Source organism: Vidua macroura, chromosome 5 (genome assembly GCF_024509145.1).
Source record: "Vidua macroura isolate BioBank_ID:100142 chromosome 5, ASM2450914v1, whole genome shotgun sequence".
Classification (NCBI taxonomy): Eukaryota; Metazoa; Chordata; class Aves; order Passeriformes; family Viduidae; genus Vidua; species Vidua macroura.
In genome coordinates this window covers 22,753,149-22,779,996 of record NC_071575.1, presented here as the reverse complement: position 1 = coordinate 22,779,996, position 26,848 = coordinate 22,753,149, and the positions used below count along the sequence as shown (strand labels likewise).

Sequence of the window (26,848 nt, the reverse complement as noted above, 5' to 3'; positions counted from 1 at the left end):
AGGCCAAGTCATCTGCTCATGTTTAAATGAGCCACCATAAAGCTCCCATTTTCAGAGTTTCTTTTGAGAATTGGTTTGTTGATAAAACCTATTAAGGGAGCTGCTTATATGACATAGTGCTTCTCAAGGTGCTTTCTAAATGTCACTGAAACAAGCTTCCGTGGCATCACCAGTTTTACACAGGGATAAACAGGTGTGTGCATAGGTATTTTTGGATGCCAGGCAGGGTTGGGCTCAGTCCTCTGAGCTGTGGTTTTGTTGCAGGTACTGATACATCTGCTCCTGTTCAAGGCAGCAGATTTGAAGTAGTACACTTTAATTGTGTAAACTGAGAGGTCTAACCGACCCACTGGAGTCATGGAGACCTGAGGAAAATGAATGCTCTAATATTAGTTAATTGCTTTGAAGATGTATATTGAAAATAAGAGTTCTAAGTATCTTGGTAAATATTGTTTCCTTTATTGCAGCAATGTGTCTCATTTTATGGGAGTCGTTTGCAGCAGCACTCAGTTTGTGGTGCTAAAGTGAACCCATCAATGTGCTTTACAAACTTGAGGGCTGCTTTGTGCTGGTGGCTCCCCTAAGCCAGAGGATGCTCACCCACACGTGCAGCTGCACGAGCTGAAAACCGAGCCCGTTTCCGTGCCTGCCTGCAGCCACAGCCCGCAAGCCACACGGCACCTACGGATGTCACGTCACCTACGTCCCTTGCAGGCTGGGGTGGCTGCAAAGCCCTCCTGCAGCAATGAGGGGCCAGCCCAGCTCAGGGCAGTGCTGGTTTCCCTTCTCTTGGGCTGGCAGTGGTGTGGCTGTGTCATCAGCCTCCCTGCTGTTCCCTGGCCACCCTTGCAGATTCCTGGCTGTAGGCTGTGGCGTGTGGAGATTTGGTCAACAGCCAAAACTAACTAACGGAGGGAATTGAATAAAGAGCGGGTGTTGGCACAGGCAAAGCCGCACCGGTGGGGAGCTGTTGCTGGAACAGGATTTCCACAGGCAGTCAGTTCACTGGTGTTTGTCACCAGCTGAGTTCCAGCACAGCAGGCAGCTTGCAGGCCTGTGGGTGTCACCTTCCACGTCCAAAACTCTGGGGTCTGCCCAGTTTAGCGGCAGTGTTTCCTGCGTGAATCTCCTTTCAATATCAAAACAGGGTTAGAAAAACAATTCAGTTGTTATTAGTCAAGTATTTTGCACCTGGACTGCAAGGTGGGACGCCATGGGGCTCTTAGTTCAGGGGGAAATGTGGTGCCTTAGGTGCTTGCAGAGGTTTGTGTGGCTGAGAGGATGGGCTGCACAAGCTGGGATTTGGCAGGGCCTGAAGACTTCACGGTCAGTAAACTGCCATTATCCAGCTGAAAGTTGTCAAAAACATGTTTCCACCCAGTCTAAATTCATAGAATCACAGAATGGTTTGGGCTGGAAGGGCCCTTTAAAGGCTATCTATTCATACTCCCTGCAATGAACAGAGACACCTTAAACAGAATCCTTTGAGCCCCATCCAGTCTGACCCTGAATGTTTCCAGGGATGGGACATCCACCATCTCTCTGGGAAACCTGTGCCAGTGTTTTACCTCCCTCATTATAAACAAATTTTATCCTTATATCTAACCTAAATCAACTCACCTTGTCTCAGCAGAGCCTTCTCTTCTGCAGATTGTAGAACACCAACTCTCTGTTTTCTTAGAAGTGTTCCACCCCTCTTATTATCTGTGACCTCCTCTGGACCCGTTTCTACAGGTCCATGTCTTTCATATGTTGAGGACCCCAGAGCTGGATGCAGTACATCTCTATTAATATATTTCTGGTCTTTGATAAGACATTTCCTTAGTTATTGTCCTTCATCCAAAGCAGATCTGCATGTTCTGGCTGTCTCCAGGATGCATAATCTGTGTCTGCAGTAGTATTATATATTTTGATTCTGTCTCCTTGCTTCCTTCAGAGTGATTTCTTGGTCAGTCTGCTTTTGAAGTACCTAAATTAAGGTGTGCTGCACAATTAAAATGAAGTGCAAACTGGTGTTTGTTTCAGCAGAGCTGTCCTTACATGTTGCTGCCACACGTCCCAGTGAGTTGCTGTTAACTCATGAAAGGTATGAGGATGGTAGATCATGTGAATGTTATCGCACACTCAGCTGTCAGTTCATTCCCCAAAAGCATGCAGAGTGGGTTGGTGTAAGGATTATTTCCTATCATTTATGGTTTTATTGTTGTCCTTCTCTACTGCTGCTTGCATTAATCTTTTATTTCCTATCAGTAAAGCAGAGTTCATGAGCTCCTAATCTCTCTGTTCTATTGGTCTGTGCTGACTCTTGAATTATGTGCCTAAGGATGTTTTAATCATACTTCAATGGCACATGAAAGCCATTGCTTCATCCTGCCTATTTCCCATGATTCTGAAGTCATCACAGGAATATTTTCCTCGTTTTCTTCTGAGATCTTCAAGCACTGTCTGTAGCAGTCATATTTTACTTCACCCCCTGTCATGATGTGCCGACCTCAGAACGTATTGTTTGTTGTATGGACAATTCAGATTGTGAAGATCATGAAAAATGAGTTCAGGGCACTTGGTGTCTACATCTGCATCTTGTTTCCCTATCTCAGAGTGTGCAGGGGAAAGCCATGCTGCTGGACTTGCCCTTTCTGAGTCAGATCTCTTCTGAAACATTTTTTAGTTTGAGAACTCCAGTGGTGGAATTTCCAGGTGGTAGCTTTAAAATCAATCCATAGCCAAACACAAAGGACAGTTCCTCTTTCCAGCTGTCTCTGAAGAAGAAAAACTTGGCTCAGAAGTTCCAGTTGTTCACATTGTGTCAAGGTTTCTTGGGGATCTGTAAATGTGAGCTGGTAGAATTTTTAATCTTTATGGGGTTCAGTGGAGGGTAAAACCTGTACTCCCAGTGTGTGTAATTTTGAGCTCTGGTTTTGAAGGCTTTCAAACTGTTACATTGTCACTGCTTTTGCCATGATTGTTACACTCATTGCTTTAAATCACTTGAGTTGGAGGTTTTTTTCCTGTCTGTTGGCCAAAAAGTTTGTTCTGAATTCAAAGTTTCAAGTAGTGGCTGCGTAAGCAGAGTGGGGAGAGAGCCCATGGTCATAAGTCAGTACGAGTGGTGTGTTCACACAATTGATTTCAGAAACCAAATAGAAATGTGTCAAATTCCATAGCTAAACTTAGTGGACAAAGCATACTAGCTGAATGCTGAACAAAGATGAAACTGCCCAGGGAAGGAGCTTTAGATATATGAAGTGAATAAATTTCACTGCTTTCCTGTGCCATGGACATAATAAGAACAATTTCTATGTGGAAAATGCAAAGATACTCACTTTTTAAATCAAAACTCCACTGAATTAAATGCAATCTTTCAGTTCTCATACTGGCAGAACTGGGGAGGAGGGAGGTTGCTTCCACATCTGCCAGGGTTAGAAGCAGCTTTCTTACACAACAAACCATTTCGAGTGTCCACTAAGTCCATTGTTAGTCATTTAGAGACATGATTAACATGAAGAATTTGGACAAATGAACTTTCTCATTATACAAACCTTGCATCAGAAAAGATGACCCATGTGCAACATATCTTTCACATGTTGCATCTGTGTAACATATCTGCAATGGTGCAAGAGAAAATTATAGTTTCCCATTTAAAATGAACAGTTTAGCTTTGCCTGTGCATAGACTAGTTAGTAATTTTTTGTCTCTGAGTGCATTAAAACTTCATTTAAAAGACCACAGCAGTAAGAGAAATTGCACTGATTTACTTAACAAGGTATTTTCTTGCTGATGGGTTGGTGCTCTGGGCACCATGTTCAGAAGCTGTCAGATGCCGTTGTGGCAGCATCCATAGCCCTGTACTGTGGCTTAGCCCTCGCTTGAAATGCTTTGAGGAGAAGAGTCAGATTCTATTGTTTGTTAACTTTTGAGGTGGAATGGAAGCACAGATAGGCAGGGGACAGGTGTGGTAACTCCTTGTTTGCATGATGTCTATTGGTTCCAGCAAAGGCCCACCAAGAGGGGTCTGTGTGGAGGCCCTCCAAGCATCTCTCTGCACAGCCAAGTCTAACTCCTGATCCAGCTCTTAGCAGCAAGAATTGCTTCCCTGATTACATATTTCTGAGCAAATGAGCTCAAAGTAAGTGACAATTTTTCAACAGTGGGTACTCTCTGGGAAGTCTGGATACAAATGCCTACTTTAATTTCACATTGTATGTGCATATATATATATTTATGAACTCTGTTTATATCTCTTAATGAAGCTCATAGATCAGTCTTGGCCTTGTGTAGCAGTCCCTGTGGCTAAGGTCAATGGTAGTGTGTTGTCCTCTCATGACTGGAGACCACAAATCTGCAAATGATTTAAACTGCAGGGTTCTGCCTTTTCACTAGAACAGAAATAAAATAACTAATTACAAATTTATTTTATTTTCAGATTGGAAATTTAGTCTATTTTTGTTCCTTTTCCTTCTGATGTGCAGCTGAGGCGGTGAAAACTTGCTTGTACTGTTGTGCATTGCAATTAAATTTCATGGTGTGTTTTTATGCTGCAAAACAGTAGTTCTCATTGAATCCTTGTATTTCCTAAATAAAATGAACTTCATAATTCTCTTGTAATTCCCCGTGCTTCATATAATTGTTAGTATTAAGAAATCTAAGCCAGGGAGCATTTTGTTGTGTCTGTCCATAGAGAATGTGATTGGAATAGGTACAACTTTAGTTAGTTTAGGAGCTGTACCCACCTGCACAATACCACGAGCACACATCTGTTTGGGGACTGTACCTGAGTGAAGGAAATTGAGTTTATTGTTACTGGTGTAACAGTTAATTTTGGGGTCTTTCCCATCTAATATTTTGACTTGAATCAATTTTGAAGTGTTGTATTCAGTTTCTGTGTCCTTCATTGCATATAGTGCTGCTTAAGTCAGCCAATCAGTTATGTAATGCTGACCCACTGAAGCCCTGCCTGGAAGTTTCCAAACACCGTTTGGATTCTTTCAGTCTGCTTCAAAGACATAAAATCAGCAGATGGGGTGTAGCTGGCGAGGCAATTACAGATACTTGCTGTATTGTTGTATGTCCCTAATTTCAGTTGCTTCTGATATGGTCCAGCAGGATTTAGCTTTTTCTAGGGCAGTCAGTTCCCTCAAAATGATTTAAAAATACTTTTTTTTTTTTTCTTTTCTTTTTTATAATGGTGGGCTTTTTGTGTGTGGTGTTGGGTTTTTTTTTGGTTTTTTTTGGTTTTTTTTTTTTTTTTTTTGGTTGTTTTTTTCTTTTTAGCTTCAGCAGAGTTGTCTCAGTTGTTTCTAAAACCAAGGCTGTGGGAGCAGAACTGCTCCATGGTTTGTTCCTCAGCCTGGTTTTGGTGCTTTAGTATTTGGTGAAGCTGTGCTTGGAGGTGAAGCAGCTCCACAGGGTGTCCAAGGCACTGCTAAGGATTTGTCTCAGTCCCTGCAAGGGCACCAGTGGGAAGATGGGAGCCCACAGGGGATGGCATTTATTCAAAGCAGAGGGTGGATAAGATGTGTCACATCAAAGTCATGCTGGAAACCACACTGAACCACAAAGATAAAATAGCAAGCGTGTTTATTCATTAACTACTGTGTGTTCAGTGCTCTGGAGAAGGCTCTGACATAGAGATGGTCATATATTCCTGTACTACAGGGTTTTTGGTGTTTGTTGGTCTGTGTTGATCTGCGAGTTCCTAGGTGAAGCAGAGGAGAAGATTAATAATGCTAAGGTTCAGATCTTCACATTATGCATAAATGAAAACTGCATTTGACCTTTAACAACTCTGAGAATAAATGTGCAGCCATTTCTCTCTGGGGAAAGTAAGAGAGGGCATAATTTTAAAAAAATGTATGAGATATTTCAGGAATAAAACTGTGTATCTTCATGTAAAATTGAGAATGTAGAAATGCATGCTCTGCATGGATTAAAAAGAACTATTAGATGTCTGTAAAATAAACTTAAGTCTTTTTTGGATAAACTGATAGCCACGTAATGAGCTCATACATGTGAATGCATTAGTTTGCATTACAGCTGGGTAGGAAAGAGTGTGTCTATCAGCTCTATAAAACCTGAATTATTTGAAATGGGTTCAGCCAGGCAATCTATAGGGCAAGTGATCATAAATGTGTGCTAGCAGCATAGTCTAACCTCTCTTCTTGTAAATTTTTTTCATTGTCTGTAATGATTTTGCCATATATATGTGTATATATAGGTTAACCTTTACTGGTCAGAACCGATTTATTGTTGTGGGTGTCTATATATCAAAGGTCTGAATGGTAAAATACGTGCTATTAACAGGCAATTTCTATTTAGTAAGCCAAGAGGAATTTTGGAAGAATGTAAAGGTTACTTTTAGAAAGGACTGTCATCTGGCTGGTATCCAGGGTTTCCAGTCAGTGAAAGTTTTAGGTGAGTATTTGGCTTTAAATACATGGCAAAATCCCACTGAAGTAAGCACATGCTGAAGTTTCTCCTTTCCTGAGGGAGGATGGGTACCTTGGTCCCATGCGGGTCATGGCTATCAGTGCCTGAGCTCAGGTGTTTACAGGTGGGGGCATCTCACCTGCTAGGAATACCCCTGATGATGTACCAAACCACACAGAGGCTGTGGGGCATGTCCTGCTGAGGGCTCTTAGGCAGTTCAGGAGATTGCTGTAATCCTGTGTCATAAACTTTGTGGGTAGGTGGTTTTTATCCTGCTCTGATAATCTGTTTGTTTAGTGCATCCTTAGCAGGGTGGGAGGGACTATAGTCAGTTCTTGGAGTGATGGGATACTGCCCTAAAGCCAGTAAATAGCAGCTTGTGTTTCTAAACCATCTTATCATTATTTACTTTATTAAGCATGGGCTTTCATGATGAGGGTGGAGTGGCTGATCTGATAGTCATCTGTGCAAGCAGTTGAAAGGAAATCCTCATTACTTACCCTTTTCTGTGGGCTCCACACACTCCAGTTTACCCAAAACTTATTCCTTGGGGGGCTAATATCCTGACCCCAAGTCAGTGAGAGTTCTGTCAGAGCTGCCTGCATTTTCTTGGTGAGGTGTGGCAACATGCAGCAGTAGTGCAACTTTGTTCACATGTATTCATAGCCTGTGGGGTTTCCTTGCAGCCCCTATGTGTCATGTGTATTTGGGTTTGATGCCTTACCAACTGCAGACTTAAATAATTTTATTTCTTTTATATTTATTTCATTAAGACACATACCTAGTGCCTTCCCAGAAACTTTTAGGACTGATGGTTTAGTTGTTCAAATTGAAGGATGGTGATGATTTTAGCAGCTTTGTGATAGTACGGTAGCATTGCCTGGGCCTGAGTCCAGGGTTTTGGCATTCATGGAAGGTGACTTAAAAAGCAAACATCAAGATCCCAGCTCTGCAGGAAGTGGTGTCATTCTCCATCAACTAGTCGCCTCACCCTTGTATGGTCAGGTGTTTTCACCAGTTGGAATTGCAAACCGTCCTTATTCCTGCTGTATGTATCAGGTTTGCATCAGCTTTTGCATACCTAACTGGCTCCCAAGTGCAAGTGGTTGCTCCATAGACCACAGGTGCTTTGTCACACTCCCCTCAATCCCATTTCCAGCTGCTTCCACTTGGGAAATGGGAAGGGTGCAGTTGGTACCTACAATGGGAATGCCCTGTGCTCAGTCTCAGCACTGTGTGTCTGCTCTGCTGCGTATTATTTATAGATTTTTGTATAAGCTGATGGTGTTCCAAAGCGATAGGAGGGCTTTTTGGCAAACAGTTCCTTCTTCTGTAAAAAGCATACTAATCTTTGCAAATATTGAAGCAAATGTAGGAGGTGTGTTTTAGGGTTTTCAAAGTATTCTTGCCAAGTGTATTGTAGAGCATTAGTGCAACTGCTCAGAAACAGAAGCACGTGAGTGTTTTTGGAATGATGTGCCTTACCCTTGAAGTCATCTGATGCCAAAAGGATGGTGGCACACCAAGAAAGCAATGGAAAATATGCTCTTTTGGACCAGGCATTTTGTGCTGCTTTACTACAGCTGCAGTACCTGGAACATGAGCCTGTTTGGACTGTAGGTCTCGCAAGACCAGAAGATGACGTCCTTGCATGGGATTACTCATTTGCAGTTTGATACTCAGTCTGTCTTCTCAAGAAGTCCAAACCAACATTGTTACAGAAGCTCACTGCTTATGCATGATAGTGCCCAAAGAGCTTCTGGTGCCTTGTGTGTCAAACATTGGAGGAGACAAGGCTGGGTCAGGAGAGGTGCTGTATCAGCACTGTGGGGCTCTTGGGCTGTGCCCATATCATGGTTCTGATAGGGGAAGAGGAAGGCTTCAGTCTGGGCTGGGCATTTCAGGGAGGCCAGGTAATGAATGAAGGAAATTACAGGCTCTGGGAAAGTGTATTATAAGCTATGAATCACTGAATCCTCTCTCATTCTGCTGTTGCCAGCTGACAGGTCTTTGTCCGTAAAATAAAACCCATTAACGCATTCTTAGTCATTTTTGGTGACTCAAAGGCTTAGACCTTCTTTGAACTCTCAGTCTAAGAGGAACTTGCGCTTGTTTATAGCCAAACCCATTTTTGCATGAGTTAGTACTCCTGCGCATTCCCAGGGTCACATTTCTACCAGTGCACATCCTTTCCTCCTGGAGTATGTGTCTTAGGTCTTGCTGCAAGAGGTACTCTCATGGTTGTCATGGTTTGACATGGAAGTGAATTTTTTCCAGGAAGTTGGGTCAAACCAATCAGTGGTCAGGTTTGGATATTGGCACCTGGAGTGACCACTGAAAGTATGGACACGCCTCTGAGAACACAGGGGGTTAAAAGCAAGAACTCCCAGGGGAACTGTCTCTTTGGTTCCGGTAGTCAGAGAGTGCAGACTCTCCCCTGCCCAGCCATGGGCTGGGTGGGGGAGGGGAAGCCACGCGGCCTTGTCCAGGTAGGCCGAGGGGCTGAAGGTCTGGAACCGAGCCAGCTCCTGTGGACGGAAGGGTGGAGAGAAGTGGAGATGCCTTTGTTCCCCCCCCACAGAGGGAAGGTGACAGAGAGCCTGGCAGCACCTGGAAATTTGCTGGCAGAGGAGAAGGAGAAGGGGGGGGTGATGCCAGCGTGGGAGACGGAACGCTGGACCGAGATATCAGCCGTCCAGGGAGTCTGAACTTTTAACCCTTTCCAGGAAATGAGGGCTTTGTAAAATATTACTCCTCCTTGATTTGTAGTGGAAGAGAGACAGTCCGGGACCTGAGATGTTAGAAGAAGAAATATTTAGGTGGGAGGAGATGATGAAGTAGCTTTTGGCTGGACTTTTCTTGTTAGCCATGGACTGAACCAAAATCTCCTGCAATAGAGACTGCATTTTAGGGGGATGCAGTGGTGACCCAAGGAGACCTGCTTCAGCTTCTAACAGCACAGGAATGGCAAGAACAGAAGAAAGTTGAGGAGGGAATGGTGATGCCCTCTGTCTTCGGGAAAGAAGATGATTTCTGTTCTTGGACCCTTGGCCCCAGGGGAAAATGGGGGGGACTGTAGTCCCAAGATGAGGAGCTGAACTGTTGTATCTTTGGGTCCGTGGCAAAGCATCCTTAAAGGAGCCCTATGAGCAGTCTGTCCATGCATGGTGGTGAGAGCACTGTGACATGGAATGGAGAGTGTCACACTGGCAGATTTTCTCTGGGCGGTTGCCATGTGTGACAGGGAAACACAGGAGGTGGCAACTGTGTTTCCTGGGGGGTCTGTGGCGCAAGAGAGATTTCTCTCTCCCTTGATAGATTGAGTATTGATTATCTGAAGGGTGGTAATTTGATCAGGAATCCTGGGTGATGTTTCATGGTGGGTGTTTTTGGAAATTGGGAGGAGGAGGGGTGTTTTAAAAGGTCTTCATCCTGGATTTAGTTTATGTGTTTTCAGTAGTAGTTTAATAAAGTTTTTTTCCCCTTTGTTATTAAGCTTGGGCCTGCTCTGCTCTGTTCCTGATAACATCTCACAGCATTTATTTAGGGAAGGTGCATTTTCATGGGGGCGCTGGCATTGTGCCAGTGTCAAACCATGACAATGGTTCAACTGGGTGCCATCAAATCTGTATTTCTCCGAACTTTCTCACCTGCTGGTGCTGCCAACACATTCATTGTGATCTTTTCTTCCATCAGGTTCCCCGTGACCTCTCAACTTCTTCTTGGGTTGCCACACTGAGGGCTGAATATGTTATATTTATCTGCATGTAGCAAAGAAGGAAGATGGTACTGGCATTTTTAATTGTTTCCCCCCCCCTTTTTTTTTTTTTTTTGTATTTGAATGCCTCCTATCAAAAAGTAAAACAAAACCTTTTTCCCAGACATCGTGAGTTAGTTTAGATCAGGGTAATCTCAAGCTGATGGGTGCTCAATGTGAAATTAATGCACTATGTCAGCTCTAACATCCCCCTGCCAAAAAAATCACAACTCTTACTGAAACTTTTATGGTCACTGTGACAGTGGAACAGCGTGACTGAGCAGAGTGTGCTGTTGTGCAATTTTCCTGTTCCAAAGTTGATAAAATGCCCCTTTGTGGCCAACAGGGAGAGAGCAGTAGTGAAAATCACAGGGAGCTGAAGGCACAGGTTCACATCAGTGCCATCACTGTGACATCAGCTGCCCCTCACTGTGCTGTCATCCCACGTGTTGGCTGTCCAGCCCGTGGACGTACGCTGGAAAACAGCATCTTCAGCAGTACCACAAAGACCACTTTAGGAAACTGGGGCAAGACTTTGGGGATAAGCATGAGGAGATGGATCTCCATTTCCTCTCTCATGGACTGGCTTGCTCCACGTTCACTGCTTTTTAGTTGTTTTTGTGGTGGTTTTGAGGATTTTGAAGTTTAGCAATTCAGTTTGGCAAGACTTAAGATTTTTCCTTTCCCTATATCCTAATAAAAATAAATATAAAGCTGTAGTTAGTGATTTGGGAACTCAATTTCTATGTTTAGGGGGATTTAATTTCCTGATTCTTCTTTGTTTTGTAATATATAGCCTGAACAATCAAATCCATCCCACGTTCCACTTGGTTGTGCGCCACTTAACTGCTTGGTGCTAGCAGAATATATCCTAATTTAGTTGAATTGTTGTTACTTGTATGCCATTTTAAGCAGCAGTGATTGCCACTCATTATCATTAGGCAAAAACTATTGCCTTTAGAGGGATCCTAATAGGGAGGACATCCCAGTTAAGTAGAATGTGCTCTGCTAAGAAACTTTGTTACAAGAAAAGATGTCACAGTTGCGTTTTGTAGTATAATTCTATTATCTTGTCTTCCCATAGCATCTACTCAGATATCTCACAGAGGTGCTCTCTTCTTTGGAGGATTTAGTTAGGCTCTCAGTTCTGTAATTCTTAAGCATTATTCATTTGCTCTTCTCCTGTTTTGTCCAGGAGAGAAAGGGTGGTCTCCTGTGGTTAAAATGCATAACTAGAAGCCTTACGGTCTTTTCCGGTTTTCTCTGACACTCTTTATTTCACCTTTTATCAGTTACTAAACTCTCCTATGCTTCACTTTCACTTTCTCTATGTATTAGATATGAATAATACCGTACCTGCATGATGCCAGTGTCTTGAGGTGAAGTGTAGAGCTTTGTAAATGCCTTTTCATGTCACTGAGTACTGGGTGTTAAAGACACACAAAGGCAGTGTCCCTTCACCCTCCTGATTCCTGTTCCCGCTCCACCCTTCCTCGTTTGGGCTGCTCTGCCTACTGTAAGACTCCAATTCTGGAAACTTGATCTCACCACCTAGCTTTCCCAAGTGCTTTGGATTTTCTCCATGCAAAGCCACTCCTTGTTATTTAACCGGGTTGGAATGTGTGGAAAGAAGACACTTTGCTCTTCTTGCTTTGAATGGTTTCCAGCTCGTCCGTTAACTGAAAGCAGTGGCTGATATGATTAGCTTTAAAGTTTTCCCCGTGGTCTCATCTCTGTAAGGAGAATGTTTTCCATCTGCCTTGCCCATCAGGTGGACAGGCTGAGCCTGGGAATGATGGCACAGGTTGTTTAAAACAATGGAGACCATAGGGTTTCTTTCCAGGTGTGAGCTTGGACTGTAGCAGTTTGTGTCACTTTACTTCACACCTGGTGTGAGGGTGCCGAGCTCAGGGTGCTACTGATCCCATATCATCCCTCAAAATCTGCTGAGCACCTGGATGGTGTCCTTCTCATGTACTCCTGGTTGCCACGACTGCACAGTGTGGGGTCGGGAGAGTTTTTCTGCATGTTGGAATACCAGCCAAGTGGGGTTTGCACCTCGTCAAGTATTTTGCTGTTGCAAAGGCAGCTGGCAATACCTTTGACCCTTTTATTTTTTCCCATAGACCTTTATATTGTAGATGTCAAGAATGCTCTCTGGTACTGGAAAATATTTTAGTCCATGAGCTTGTGAAGGAAAAGGAGTTTTTTGTTTTGTTTGTTGGGTTTTTTTTTTTGTCTTGTTTTTGTTGGTTTTTTGGTTTTTTTTTTTATTATTGGATGTTCTGTGAGCTCTTGAACTTCTCAGGGTTATGAGAAGAGACTGGTCTCAAAGACTTTCTAGTTCTGTGTTCCCATGTAATAAAATGTATAAATTGTGATGACTGAGGGGATTTTCTATTCCTGAAGGTAGTCCTCCTGGGTAAGGTTGGCATTTACTTGAGCAATGTAATATGCAACACCATGTATTGGGGACAGCTCAGGGTTAACTACCATTTTCAGGCTCATTTTGTACAGCAATTTGCCTTATATCTATCCTGCACACTTAAACTCTATGAACTCTTAGTAGGATCCAGTTATTCCTTGCAGTGGGAGTATAAACTCTTCTCCAGATATATACATTTGCTTAAGATGTAATAGATAAAGAAGGAGGTAAAAGATTATTTGAATTACTTTCTCTTGAAAGTAATAGCACTTAAGAAAAATAACAGGAGAGCAGCAAAGCATTCATGTTTCTATTCAGACTCTAAATTGGTATAAAGAAGTCTGGCAATCTTTCCAAAGGAATGAATGGTGAATTGTGAAAAAAGTATTTTTTAGTGTTTACAGTACTTATATTTTTAATGAAAACAAACACATTTGTATCAGGTATCTGCTAGATTACTGAGCCATGGGTCAATTTGAATCACATTGTTCAGTGGACATTTTCATTAATTTAATGCCTTTGAAAATTTTTTCTGTTTAGAGCATGGCATTTGAATACTGAAGGAGAGGGAGGAGGCAAAGAATTTGAGATTTGGATGACAGTAGATATTGCAGACCCATAAATATAGGCAGTGCACACTTTTTACTTGCCTTGCTCTATCACTTTATGTGTGTGTATATATATATATATATATAAATTCAGCAATAGTTGGGGTATGGGCATAGGTGCCACCACTGCAGGAATTAAGCATTTGGGCAAGAGCTGGTATATAAGTGCAGGTATCTGTCTAAATTAAGAAGCAGTAGAAAAAGCTTAGATTTTAAAAAATATTTTGTAAAATTACTCTTCTGTATTTAGGTGAACTTTGGTCTACAATCCCTGCATTTCTCCTGCTCTGAAAAGCTGTAAGAGGTCACACAGTGGCTGCTGTGTCTTGTGCTGGGGTTGCTCTTGGCTCTCAGGTCTTTCAGGCTGTTTTGCTGGGGAGTCACTGAGGAGCTCTGCTGGGACTGCTGCTGGGCACTGAGTTTGGGATATTTGTGTGATGCACTCAGTGCTGCAAGGACAGCATTGGTCAGTTCTGTGGCAAGCTCTGAAAGAAGTGTGCAGGAAAGCATGTATGCGTGTATTTTTGTGCCAGAATCTGCTTTGCAGTGCAGGGTGGTGCATCAGCTAAGCCCAAGAGGTGGGAATGTGCATGGGGAAGCTGGAAGAATTACCAGGTACCCCAGTCTCTGGATGAGTTTGCATAAAGGTTTAAAATAACTTCTCCTTTTATATAAAAAGTCTGGGCACCTTCACTTTGTAATTTTGTGCAAAACTTTGGTTTGGGATTTTTAAGTCCTTAGGGATTGAGCTCTGGCTTGTGCTTTAGCTGAGCCCAGAAGGCAGGGAAATGTGAAATGTATTAATTGTGCATCACATTTTTGCTATGATGTTGCTTTTTCTCTAGAGATTTGGTGGGGGGAGCATTGGGAGCTTATAACTGTGATTTTTTTTTTTTTTTTTGCATCCTGCTGACTTTAAAATGTATGGATTTCTCTTCAGTCTTTCACCTATAGATTGCAGGGTACTCTGAGGCCAAGGGCAAAGTGAATACAGCAATGTTGGGTATGGCCCATTCTGGATGTGTCCATGCAATCGAGTCCTGGGCAGGTCCATGCCCCAAGGAGGGTAGAGAGACAAGGGGAAGCACCAAAACAGGTGACAAAATCCAAATACACGAGAGTGCTTTGGTTGTCCTGCCTGCTTCCAGCACTTCACAGCAGCTGGGGTGTGGCTGCTGCACATTGCTGGTGGCACAGAGCAGACAGGGATGCACCGATGGAGTCTGGCCCGGGATTCATTGGGTGCGTTAGCTGCTGACTGCTTCATTTCCACTCCAGGGAACTGCAGGGAAGAAAAGGGGTAAAATAATGGGCAAAGAAGTGCACAGCATGTAACCATGCAGAAAGGAAGGACATTGAACAGTGCCAGTTGAGAGAAAAGACAGGTACCACTGTTCATTTCTGAAGATACTGCACAGAAATCTTCGGTGTGGAATGACAGATAGAATTGGCAGTGACAGCCAGAAAAGTACCAGGGGAAAAACTCCTGGTTTTCAGGCCTTTGGAAACTTGAGGTCCTCACCTCAAGTTGAGTGTGTTCTCATGTTCAACACAATAAGGCTGAAAAAGCAAGTGTATAATATGAATTGGCAGAGAGTTAAAATAAGGAAGTTGAACTGTAGCCAAAGCAGGGAAAGATGATGGTGGCTTTTTAGATGTTTCTATGTATAAAAAAGGTATTTATAATCTAAAAGTGTTTATCTTTTCCCCTCCCCTTCAGTTTGGTATGCTCTCTTCTTCCTTGCAGTAGCCTTTCATCAGTAAATTTGAGCTTTACATCAAACACTGATAAAAAGAGAGGGGGTTTTTCTTCTACAAAGCATTTTAGTTGCTTTAATAATTTTGGGGGAAACAGTTGAAGCTAGAAGATTGGCTGAGTTGTATGCCCAAGCCATAAAATTCCTTTTCTCCATGCTTGTGAAAACCAGATTTGATCCAGCAAAATTATAAGTTACAAACAAATCTTCCATCACCCCACTGGTCACTCGCTGTGGTCAATTATAGTTTTGAAGCTGATATAAGAATCAGATGTTTGGCTATTGTGTGTCTCTGCTAATCTCCAATCCAAGTGTAACCCTTTGGCATGACACATCCTATAATTTGTTAAGTTTTGTAACAATGGCTCATTTTGCATTTCATTGGCACTTTTCTCTCCAAGAGCCTAAGAATATGCTCCCCTCACTAAAGACCAGAGTAATTAATCATTAGGGCTGTTTGTAAGGAAAAGGCCTAGCTGTGGGAACAGAGTCACAGGCAAAGCAGAGAATAAAATTTTTATATTCCACTGCATAAATCACTTGGAGAAATATCTTCTGTATATAATTATAATTTTAAATAATTTGAATTTTATTTGTAAAGTTATCCTAAAACAGTATTTTTTTTCTCCACGCTTAAGGTGTGTTTTTGTAGAAAAAAATATCCAATTCATTTTTTAAAGATGCCATAAAGTGACTTGTAGTCTATTTCTTGTTTTTAGAAATCTCTTAGAATATTAGACCATTTTTACATCTGTTTTCTGCAGGGAAGATTCTTCCAATTTGGTCTTAATTTCTATCCATTAAAATGATAAAGAAGAATCTAAAAAAATAGGAGAGAATGCTTACTAAAATATGCAGGCAAGCCTGCGTTTTAAATGCAGGTGTTGTACTTCCCGAGCCCTGTAACATCCACAGAATATAAATGTTGATCAGTGCACCAAGTGTTTATGAGAGTCAGCCACTGAGTGATGGCAGGAAAATTGGAAGAGCTTGTTTGCTAAGCTGTTGTCGCTTTTTCTTCCTTACCTCTCGGCTTTGAATTGTTCCCTCCCCAGTGCTGTGTCAGGTGTCCTATTCTTTCTCTCCAGGACACTTTCTTATGAGTTGTGTTACTCTCTCATGACCTTCTACACATTCATGGGGTTGTTACAAGCCTGGGACCAGGGCCAGGGGCTGGGAATTACATCTGTTCCTCCTGCTCCATCTCCAAGATTCAAACAGGCTGTTGGGGATTTTGTTCTGGTGCCGCTGCTGCGTGCAGAGAATGATCCTAGTTTAGGTTGCTGTCTTATACCCCTACTTTTTTCTTTGGAATGGGTTCATGGAACCTGTGTCACCTCTCTCCTCTCAGGATGGATGCTTTTAGGTCTCTGCTGCAAATATAACTTGCAGACTCGGTTGCAGGGAGGAGATGGATGTGAGGAGAGGAATCCAAGGTGGTTTGGTGAAGCTAACAAGGTGTCTGAGAAGCATCTCCTTTCAGGTGCATTTCCTGATCATGCAGTGCTCCAAAGCAGTTGGCAGTTCTATCAGTCTGCTGACAGAATTATTGGTCAGTAGAGTTAGATGTCATATATTTACTGAGCTGGGAAATGAAGCAAATTCTTCCCTTGAAGAAAAACTTTAAATATGTACCTCTTCCTTAATGGATTTTGCAAAGTCTGCTTGGCCTATAAGGGCAGAACCTAATCTCTCTATTTAAAGGAAGGAGTAGTAAAAGCTAATGGAAAAAATAAATTTCCGACTCTAGCTTGTTTTCAAAGGAAATATTTGGAGATGAGATGATATTTAATCATCATAAAGAGGTACAATTTCACTGCCTCCAGTGGCTCTCCACATGTGTATATCCCAGAGGAATTGGGAAGGTGATGCTGTGAAAAGCATAGCCAGAGCTGACTGTACACAGAGCCTGGGAAGGGAGGAGAGTTTGCTCTCCAAGCTGGACCAATGCAGCTGTTGCCCAAGGCTGGTAATACAGTGTTTGCTCTTGTAAATACGTTCTGATTTTTAGCATGACAATGATTTTGGTGAATAAATAGATGCCCTCCATCTATTCTTGAGGGTTTACATGTCGTGGCAGAAAGTGACTTTTGTGCCTGAATGAATGTGTATGTAAATCATTTTATGTCAGTAGCTTTACTTTTGCCCTGCACCATAAAAATTCACTGCTCAAAGGGCTTCTGCATAATGGGCTTTTGGAGCCCAAGCAGTTCAATTGCTGGGAGCTGTATTTACAAAAGAAATTCAATCAGCCATCAATGACACTTACAGCATCTTGATGCTGTCCCTTATTTTGGCAATTGAAAGTGAAATTCCCTTGCAGGAAAAACCTGTAAATGTGTTGTCTGTCTCATCTATAGTTTGAAAGCCAGTCTTTAGGAATTCTGAGATACCATTAGATACCATTTTCTAATAATTTTGTGTAGGTTTGGAGTAGTTTCTTGGAGGATTCTTTGAAACTCTCTTGAACTCCCCCTTGAGCAATCCTCCTAGGTTTTTCTGTATGAGTTATCCCGAGGTGACATTGTAATGAGCTTGAAGATATTCAGAAGGGCTAACAAGGGCCACTTCTGCATGAGTCATCTGTGTTACAGGACATTGTGTTACAGATGTTGGTTGTCCTCAAGCTCTGCACATACAGGCTGTGTCTTGGAATGTCCCCAAAACGATGTGGTAGTGGCAGCAAAGTTAACATACGAGCTGAAATGACATTGGGCTTCTCCTTTCTTTTTATCCAATGTAGGTGTTCTCTGCCTGCCGGACAGCTTGAACCTTCACAAGGACCAGCAGAGGTCAAACAAGCCCGGGGAGGTGCAGATGTTCAGCCAGTCAGAGCTGAGGACCATCGAGCAGTCTCTGCTTGCCACACGTGTGGGGAGCATCGCTGAACTCAGTAAGTACCAGGCTGTTGAGAATGTTTGGATCTCTTTCCTTGAAGTAAAGCAAAGCTAAGTGCATTGCCCAGTTCTGCTGAGGAGAGATGAGAGGGCTGCATAATGTTGAAGTAGATGTTGGGCAGATCTAGCTGTGTTCATGCTCCATTGTTAGTTCAGAAGCTGAAGCTATGGGAGGAAAGTGTTGTATAGACTCATAGCAATGCCTGTGGCTTGTTTGCATACGTTGTTCTCAGTCTGGCTAGATTTGCAAGTGTCTCTTGTATTGGTATCCTGTCTCATTTCAGTGGGATGTCTGTTTTAGGATGGGCAGGCAGAAAGATGAAGGCTGTAATAAGTAAATATTGTCATATGTTGCAGTTCTACTTCATCCTCTGTTAGAGAAGATCCTTTACCTGCCTTTCCTTCTCCAGCCCAACAACTCAAACCTGCATTAGAGAAATTAACTCCTGAAAGAATAATTGTTTGCTATTAATCAAAGAACTTTTTGGGAAATACAGGAATCTGTGATATTTGTCAAAATTTGAAAACTTTGCTTTTGGCACTAATAAATGGTAGGAGGCAAAGGCCATGTGCATCCTTATGTGACATGGAGATAAAATTACCAGAAGGTTTTTATTTAAACTTCTTTTTTCTTAAGAGAGAAGCATTCCAATCACATGTTTGTGGTCTAGTTAGATACAGGAAGCTATGTGTGGGAAAACAGAATCATTCAGACAAAAAAGTGGGGTTTTTCTGAGGTTTGTGAGAAATACTGTCAACTGTTCTTTTCCTGAGGTCTGTTACAAAATTTTGGGGAGAAATTGAAAATACTTGAATCTGTGAAGATATAGGCTACCCAACCTACCGCTGTTCTTGTTAATGAATTGTGTGTTACCAGCATCACAAAGAACTCTTGTGCGTTTTTAGCACTTCCTGTAGCAATGGGAGTCTCCTCTGTAGCTCCATCCTATCATCAGGGTTCAATTTCCTCCTGTTCATGAGCCATGTGGATGCACCAAGGATGTTTATCTACAAGACACAAGATGAATTTCTGTTTTCAGCTTGCTAATTTTAATTTGCTCTGGTACAGCGTCAACAAGCCAAGAACCTTAGTGTGAAGTGTTGCTCCATCTCTGTAATCAGGTGTTCAGTGTTATTCAAATGAAGTAATTTATGCTCATTTATTTCACGTGCATGAAACCCACAACAGTACTGTCTGTGTGCCAATTAAATTATGCATGATTCAGCTCTCTTTCTTACAGTTCATATGGTTGGGGTTTAATACATAAGTAATTTGTGGGTATTTCAGGATGGGTGGAGTTTTTTATTCTGGATTTTTTTGGACCTTTGTACTCAACCCAAAAAGCCAGACTTCTTCGATGGAGCACCCCATCCCATTTTACACTTGAACGCTTATCACCTCTAAGAGTCCTACCTTAGTTTCAAATGCTTTGTTGGTAGGATCTGCTTTCTGTACATCTGTTGACTGCAAACACAAGCAAAACACTCTTCAGGGTGGCCAGTTGGAAGAAAAGAGCACGTCAGTGGGAGTTGGATGCAGCTGTCAGAGAGGCTGGCACATCCAGCAGGCTGGTAGCCCTCCAAAAAGCCCCGTGGCCAACTCGAGGGATCCTCCCTGGCCGCTGCAAGCAGATGCATGTCAGGGAGGCAGCAGTGGGAGGAGCAGTAACTGGCAAAGCTTGCAAGGCTTGATATGCTCAGTTGGGTAGAAATCTGTGCTGTGGAGCAGTGCTGGTGCAGAGTTCAAAACTGAGCTGTGAAATGTGGAAGGAGTTGCAGCATGTTGATGACCAAAACCTTCTGAATTTGGAGGAAAAACCATGAAGTGGGAGGAAAATGGAGCAGTGAGGGGATACAAGTAGGTCTGCTCTTTGTTCAGTGCTTGTGTGTCTGTCTCTGGCATCAGCAATGGTTGTGAGCCAGAGGTCACAGCAAAACCTCTGCCATGGAGGTGGGTGGGGAACCAGAGCGTGGGGCAGAAATGCAAAGTAGTGGGGAGAAGACGAGGGGAACACCTGGGGATGAAGGCAGAAGGTGGAGGAGGCAAAGGAGGATTTATTGTTGCCCTGGTGGTTTGAGGGGGAGGGACATTATGGAGAAGAAAGAAGATATGGCAAGCATTGCCATGGAGAAAATGAGATATGAGGGAAGATCTGAATAGGGAAAAGCGCCTCCTTTTGAGGGGGTGAATAAAGGTGATGAGGGAGACTCTGGATAGGAGGGAATTAAGAGGATAGCACTTGAGAAGAGGATCATGAGGAAGAGGAGGAGATGGCAACCAGAAGCGGATGAAGAGGGCAGAAGCTCAGCTTGTGGACCAGCAGAGGAATTAGTCCCCAGGCATGTGTCTGCATTTTCCTACCAGCTTGCAATATCCCAGGAGCCAGGATTTCATTTCTGTTCTCTTCAAAAGAGCACAAAAACAAGGGCAAGACTAATCTTGCAATAAAGCAATTTAATTTTATCTCAGGAAAAAAAATATTTTAAAAAGCAATTCTAATTGAATGAGATTTCCTATCGTTTATTGACATGAATAATTAAAGTATTGTAAGTACACAGAATAACTGGAATTAACAAGTGTCTGCGTGCAGAGGAAAGGCTTCCCCTGCTCTCAGTTCTACCCAGCATCCTTGCATGGAACAGTGTGACCAGGTGCTGAGCTGCTGGAGGCTTTGAGACCAGGGGATCAAATCTGTCCCATGGAAGACAACAGCTTGCAAATGAGACCTGTATTCTGCCCAGCACCTGTATTTCAGCTCACATCTTCTTAATTTCTTTGCAGTCTGTCCTAGGTGAAGAAGAGATTTGCAGGGTGAAAAGCCTTGTATCATGTGGTATCTTTACCTTTCCCTACCCATGATGATCCTCATGTGTCTGCAGCCTTTGTTTTTTCATGTATTGTCAGTGTATTAGAAAAGACCATTTGGGTAAACTGGGTCTCCCTGGGTGTGACAGAAGGTAGGAGAAAACTGGGGAGAGGTGGGATGGCTGACACAACCAGATGGGGAGGGCAGCACCATCTGGTGATGCTGCCATTGAGGAGTCCTCCTAGTCAGACAGGTGCAACTGGACTCATGGATGCTGCTCTGGTCCTGCCAAATCCTGCTTGCCTGGTGCTTCTGCTCTCATCTCCAGGCTCAGCAGGCAGCAGGCACTGGTCCTCACTGGGACATGACCTGGCTGGCCGTGGCTAGGTGAAGCAGTGACACTGGCTATAGGGTACTTTCCAGAAAATAGGAGGAAGAGGTGATGTTGCTGACTTAGGGGAAAAAAAAAAAAAAAAAAAAAGGAGGTTTTGTCTCCAGGACTTAGGAGGAGAATGTAAATAGACACCTAATTCTGCACCACAGTTACAGCAGTAATGTGTGATTCCAAGGCAAAGGCTTAAAAAATTAATTTGAAACCTTATTCATTAAAATATAATGAACATGGCAGAAAGTTAAGGAAAAACAATAAATCTGGTCTTTATTATATTGGCATTTAGTATTCAGCAGTTGTAATTGACTACTACAGTGTGTTTTAAAATAATGTAATTTCATTTGAAATGCTTGTTATGTAGACAACATTGGGAAGAACTGAAGCACACCAAAAAATAATAGGATTTTAAACAGTAGCCTGACAGTATTTCACTTAGTCTTAGAGAAAATATTTCACAGGACTTTTTTTTTTTCCTTTTTTCCTCCCGTTTTTTTCCCTTGAAGTTTCCTGTATTTCTAGACCTGACCTAGCCGAGAAAGGGGGTAGATCTGTTTGGGTTTTTTTCAGCAAATTTTTGGGATTCTCCTAGATTTCTGGTTCTTCTCTTTCATTTCTTTCCTTTCAGATGGGAAAAAATAAGTAGACTGAATAGAAAAAAGACAGGAACATTAGGGAGAGCTTTTGCTGTGGAGAAATCCCATGATACTGCGTTTTGACCTTTGAATATTTTTCCTAACTTCTTTATATACATGTTTGCAATCCACAAAAATTTATGTTATATTTGACTGCATAATGCTCCAAGACACCTATTCATCATCCATCTAAAAATACTGCTGCTGGCTTGGAGACCAAATGCAGAAGGAATGAGGCTCATAACTGAAGGTTGTTGCTGTTTTTTGGGGTGAAGGAGGACCCTCTTTCTCTAGAGTGTGCACGTAGGGGATGAGAAGGCAGAGCAGAGCCTTAAAGTGCACTGGCCAACAATCCTGGCACCAAGAAATACTTGTCCTTAACTACCTTGGGGTAAAGACTGTCAAGGTGTTAGTGTCTGATGTGGGACAACCACCCTGTGCTGACATCTGTTTTTAGGGCTGCAGAAGGTTTTGTGTCTCAAGCAGCACAGGGAGATAAACCATGGCTTAGAATGTCATCCAAAGCATCTCTTAGTGTATGTCTTCAGGTTAGAGCAAAAAACTTGAGTCTTGTTTTGGTGCAAAGATGGCCAGTCTCCTACAGCTTTCCTGGGTGAGAAGTTTGCCACCCAGACTTGTGCAAACCACAGTGACTGGTGCTGGTATCACTCTGAGTGTTAACCACAATGAATAATCATTTTCATTTTAAACTGTGATAATCTGAAGATGTGATTTAACACTGCTGATATCAGAATGGTATTTAACTTAGAGCAGTCCCCAAATGTGATGTTCAGGCTGGTATTTCCTCCCTGTCACCACTCGGGTCTCAGCAAGGTTTTCCTTTCTGCCATTGGAAAAATGCCACCCTCCATCCCCTTTTTTCATTACACACCATCCTCTTTTTGCATCCACAGTGCTGAATGTATATATTTCCAAAATAAAAGCCTCCTAGTGGATCTTGGCACCCTTTTAGGGATGAAAGGAAGGGTTACTGCTCAAGTGTAAGTAGGAATGCGATTGCACATACTGATACTGTTTTTCATTTCTCCTCGCAGCCCCTGCTGAGGAGATGATGAAAGTCTGTATCCTCTCCCTTGCCTTTTCATCTAGTCTCAATCCTCTGCAGCCAACAGGAAGGAGCGCTGCAGGAGCCATACACATGCATTCATGTGCTCTAAAGAAGAGGTTAAACTTAGGCTTAGAAGCAAATGCCAGGGTAAAGGTGCTTGCTGGAAGGGTGACATCTGAAGGAGTGTTGTCATAAGTGTTCTGCTAATTTACTGCCAGAACAAGAGCCCTGTTTGTCAGATCTATTTCTCAGACTAAGCAGCACTGTAGAGTAAGACCAAGCTGTGAACGGTTTGGTTCATGGAGCACAGTGCTGAGCTAAGCAGAGGTACTAGCACAAACCTGCTCTTGAGAGGGAAGTGCTCCCTTCAGCATAGTGTTTGGCCATAGACTGACAGCCTGTGTATCACCTCTCCAGATACAGTGATGCTTTTCCCAGTTTTCAAGGGCCCTCCACTGGGTTATTGCCCATGGTCTCTAGGTTCTTGCTCACCCACTTTGTGGGTGTCTGATTAGCAACTCCTCCTTGCTGATATCCACACATCATCCAGTCTGTGTGTAAAAGTTAGAAGCTGTTGAGATGCTCCTCAACAGAGAAAGCCACCCCCTCCCTGCCCCCAGCGGAGAACAGAAGGCAGATGAATGTTAAAGTTAAATGGTAGGTATTTTCTTACCTGTGATAAGGGCTGGTTGCAGGCTTCCCTATTTGCTACCCCATTCTCCTTGCTGCCCTCTCTGAGTGATGGACTGCAGTCTCCATTCACTGTCTGCATCTGTGCACAGGAGGGGTTGTGGGTTACTTAATAGTCCCAAACAACATCTTGCTTTTCTTCTCTTCCCCCTGATACCCACTGTCATCAGCCATAAAACAATACATTTATTTGTCAGGTGAGATGAAATGTGAGGGAGGATAATTTGAAAATACCAGCTTATACTCTACTCAGGCTTTATCTTCCCTTTGACTGCCCTGTTGACCAAGGGGGTGGATTTCTGTCTTGGGTAACAAGGGCAGATTGTCTTTTTGCTTGTCTGGGTCCTGAGCTCCTTTGGGGGCTCCCTGCCTGCCTCCACAGGTGAGACTCAGCCACCATTGCCTTTCTTGGGGACAAGCCCAGGGTGGTTTTCTTTCTTCAGGTCTTCCACCTCCTGTGTTTAAGCCCACTCAAGTTTGATGCTTAGAGGCCAAAGGCATTGCTGTGGTGGCTGGGGAGGGCTCCAACCTCCACCTGCCTTCCCCAGTACACCAATGTGAACTCACGCAGAACTCCCCATTGTACACCACATTTGAGGTACAGACTCCTGTTACCTCTGAACCCCTGCATCACAAGACACTTGGGATTCAAATGGCATTTTCCTTTCTCTGCAGTCCTCCTCGTCCGTGCTGTGCAGAGCACAGGCAATTGGTCAGATCAGGGTGAGCACTCTCAGCTGCCCTGCTCAGCCATGGGGGCTCTTAAATTCTCTTTGAGGACATGAGTCTATGTCAGGCCAAAGAAAATCCGGGAGTGGTGGTCCATAAGGCAGTGGTGTTCTGCAGAGTGAAGGCTCTGCATTAGGTTGGCACACAAATAGCTCATCCGAGTCAAAACTTGTTTTGTTTGAAGTTGATGTGGCTTAAGGGGAATCAGACACAAACATCATGCTTGCCATGTCAGATTGGAGAGTCCAAATGTGTAAGTGGGTTTATAATAGGTGTGTGAACTTGAGAGGGTTTAATTATTATTGTGGCTTTTTTATGGGATGTATCAAATCCCTAATTTATCAGTCTTCAAAGGCTTTGCAAACGCTAAATTGCATGCAAACACTTACTCTGTAATATAAATAGAAGGTTCTTGTGATGGTGGGGTAAGTGAAGATATAAAGATTAAATTATCTGCGGGAGGCCACAGGGAAGCCACTGCCAGAAAATGGGCTTCTTGCATCCTGGTTGTGTTCTTCTCAATTCTGAATCTGGGACCACAGTTCCTTCTTTTACTCTTGAGTGGAAGAGATGAATGGCTTTTAGGAGAAGAAAAGGTTGCCTGTGGTAGCAGATAGGTACACAGTGTGGGACAGCAGACATGGCAGAGCTGGGGAGGTTTCTACAAGGTGAGCTCAACAATGAATTTGTTGCACATTGGATGCCCCACTGACTGTGGGTTATGGCACCCCAAGCAGGCCCACAGCCTGAGGCAGCTGGTATAAAATCTGGAATATACAGTGTACCAAGAACAACTTAACTTTTTTATGTTTGAAGATACTTTGTGCTAAAAGCATGCACACTGTGAAATACATTCTGCACACTTCCTAGTGTGCAGCCACCCTATCTCTGTGCACAACCCTTTCCTGGTATAGATGAGTAGTGTTCAGTTAACAATAGAAAACCTCACAATAAATCATTTGATGATGGGTTTTCCTCGAGCAGTTTTGGCTCAGCTGACTTTTGAAACATGGAGATTGATGTACCACTGGAGGCAGAGGAACGTGGAGGAACAGCCCAGCTGGAATTTGAGAGTGTAGGGATGGCTCAGGTGACTGAGGGTGACCTGGGACAGGAGACACAGGTCAACTGCTCATATTCACCTGCAGTGGTGTGCTGACAGGTGTGTGCTGGGGTAAACTGCACCAATGTGCCCCTTCAGTGCAGAAACCAGAGGCAACAGGAGGTAGAAAGAGACTTAGCTACACTTTGGGAAGGATGCAGAATGGCTGTGGCTACCAGCTAGCGGTCTGATTAAATAGACCATGGTTTATTGTCAGGGTTATAAATTCATGTTTCCAATACAGTCTCCCCAGAGCTGGTTGTGAGCAAAACCACAGATCCAAGACTTTTGTATTGCATTGTGAAATGAATCTAGGTCAAGAAAATGAGTTTTGCACCTGGCTCACATACTTGTAAGGGGGGAATCTACTGACCATGACTTAATTTGGCATCTAGAATGCAGCTCCCTGATGCATAGTCCTCCTTTTCATGGTCTGCACAGGACACAGGAGGTTGTTAAGGGCTCTGAAAGACAGACACAACCCCTGCCTATGGGTCTGGCCTGCTCTTTGCAGGGGGAAATATTCACCCAGGAAGCACAGCAAAGCAGTAATGCTGCTGCTATCAACATGCCCTAAAAAAATGAGAGTTGGATAGTGGGTGCTGCTGGAATTGGCTGGGGGAAGGAGTTCATGGGACACTACAATGCCCCACTGCAGGACATGATTCCCAAGTGCAGACTACCCATGTAGGAGTCAAGGACAGCTGGAAAGATGACCAGACCAGTATTATGAAACTGATGGGTGTTGCCTGCACAATGCTGTCGTGCTAAAACATGGTCTCCTGCTGCTTCTCAGAGTGCCTCAATAGGGCACCAGGTGGAAGACAGCTGCAGTGGAAACAGAGGCTCCTCTCTCTCCCCTGGGTTTTGAAGGAAAAACACAGGTCAAAGAACTGCATGGTTCATTTTCAGTGTGCAGAGACATCATTACTAAGTTGTTCTGGTAGTTTTAGGACATGCTTTTGGAACAAGAAAAGCATGAGGTAGGTGGCATAAGGAGGGGCTGCATAAGGATCTGTCCGTGTCATTCACGTCAGGGCTGTGGCTCTGCAGGCATACACTCAGCTGAATGGTTTTGGCTCTGGCAGTTTGGTCTGAAAATAGTTAGGCTGCTCCTAGGCAGGCGGGATAGCATCATCAGGTCCATCATGATAGATCAGAAAATCCCACAGGAAGCTTCTCAGACATGGGCATTGGGTATCTGCCATTTTCTTTCTCTTCTTTCTTTTTTGCCTTCCTCGGCACACCCCCCCCCCCCCCCCCCCAGTACAAAATTTGAAACAGATGTGTTATTCTTTGAACACCAGGCTCTAACATAGTAAAAGCAGTGTTAATAGCTTTTACTGAAGCCAAACATGGTTTAAAAAAAATGCTTCACTGGTCACTGTGGAGAGGACTTAGGCTGAAGCTGCCCACTTGCATGCTGTATGTTGTTGTTGTGTGTTGTACTGCACCCCCATGCAGATGGGAGCAGCTTTACTTTGCTTGTCACATCATATCTGTGGCTTGAAGTCGGTGAAGCTGTTCCCTAAATATTCAGTGTTGCCTTAAACCAGGC

General features: G+C 43.3%; 1 protein-coding gene across 1 annotated transcript in view; it reads left to right on the top strand.

The window, feature by feature from the left end:
- Positions 1 to 26,848, top strand: part of ABTB3 (ankyrin repeat and BTB domain containing 3) — a 164,549-nt gene that overhangs the window by 76,530 nt on the left and 61,171 nt on the right. The window contains exon 2 of the mRNA XM_053978867.1: positions 17,717 to 17,866. Within this exon, the coding sequence (XP_053834842.1) occupies positions 17,717 to 17,866 (150 nt within the window). The remainder of the gene's footprint in view (positions 1 to 17,716; positions 17,867 to 26,848) is intronic.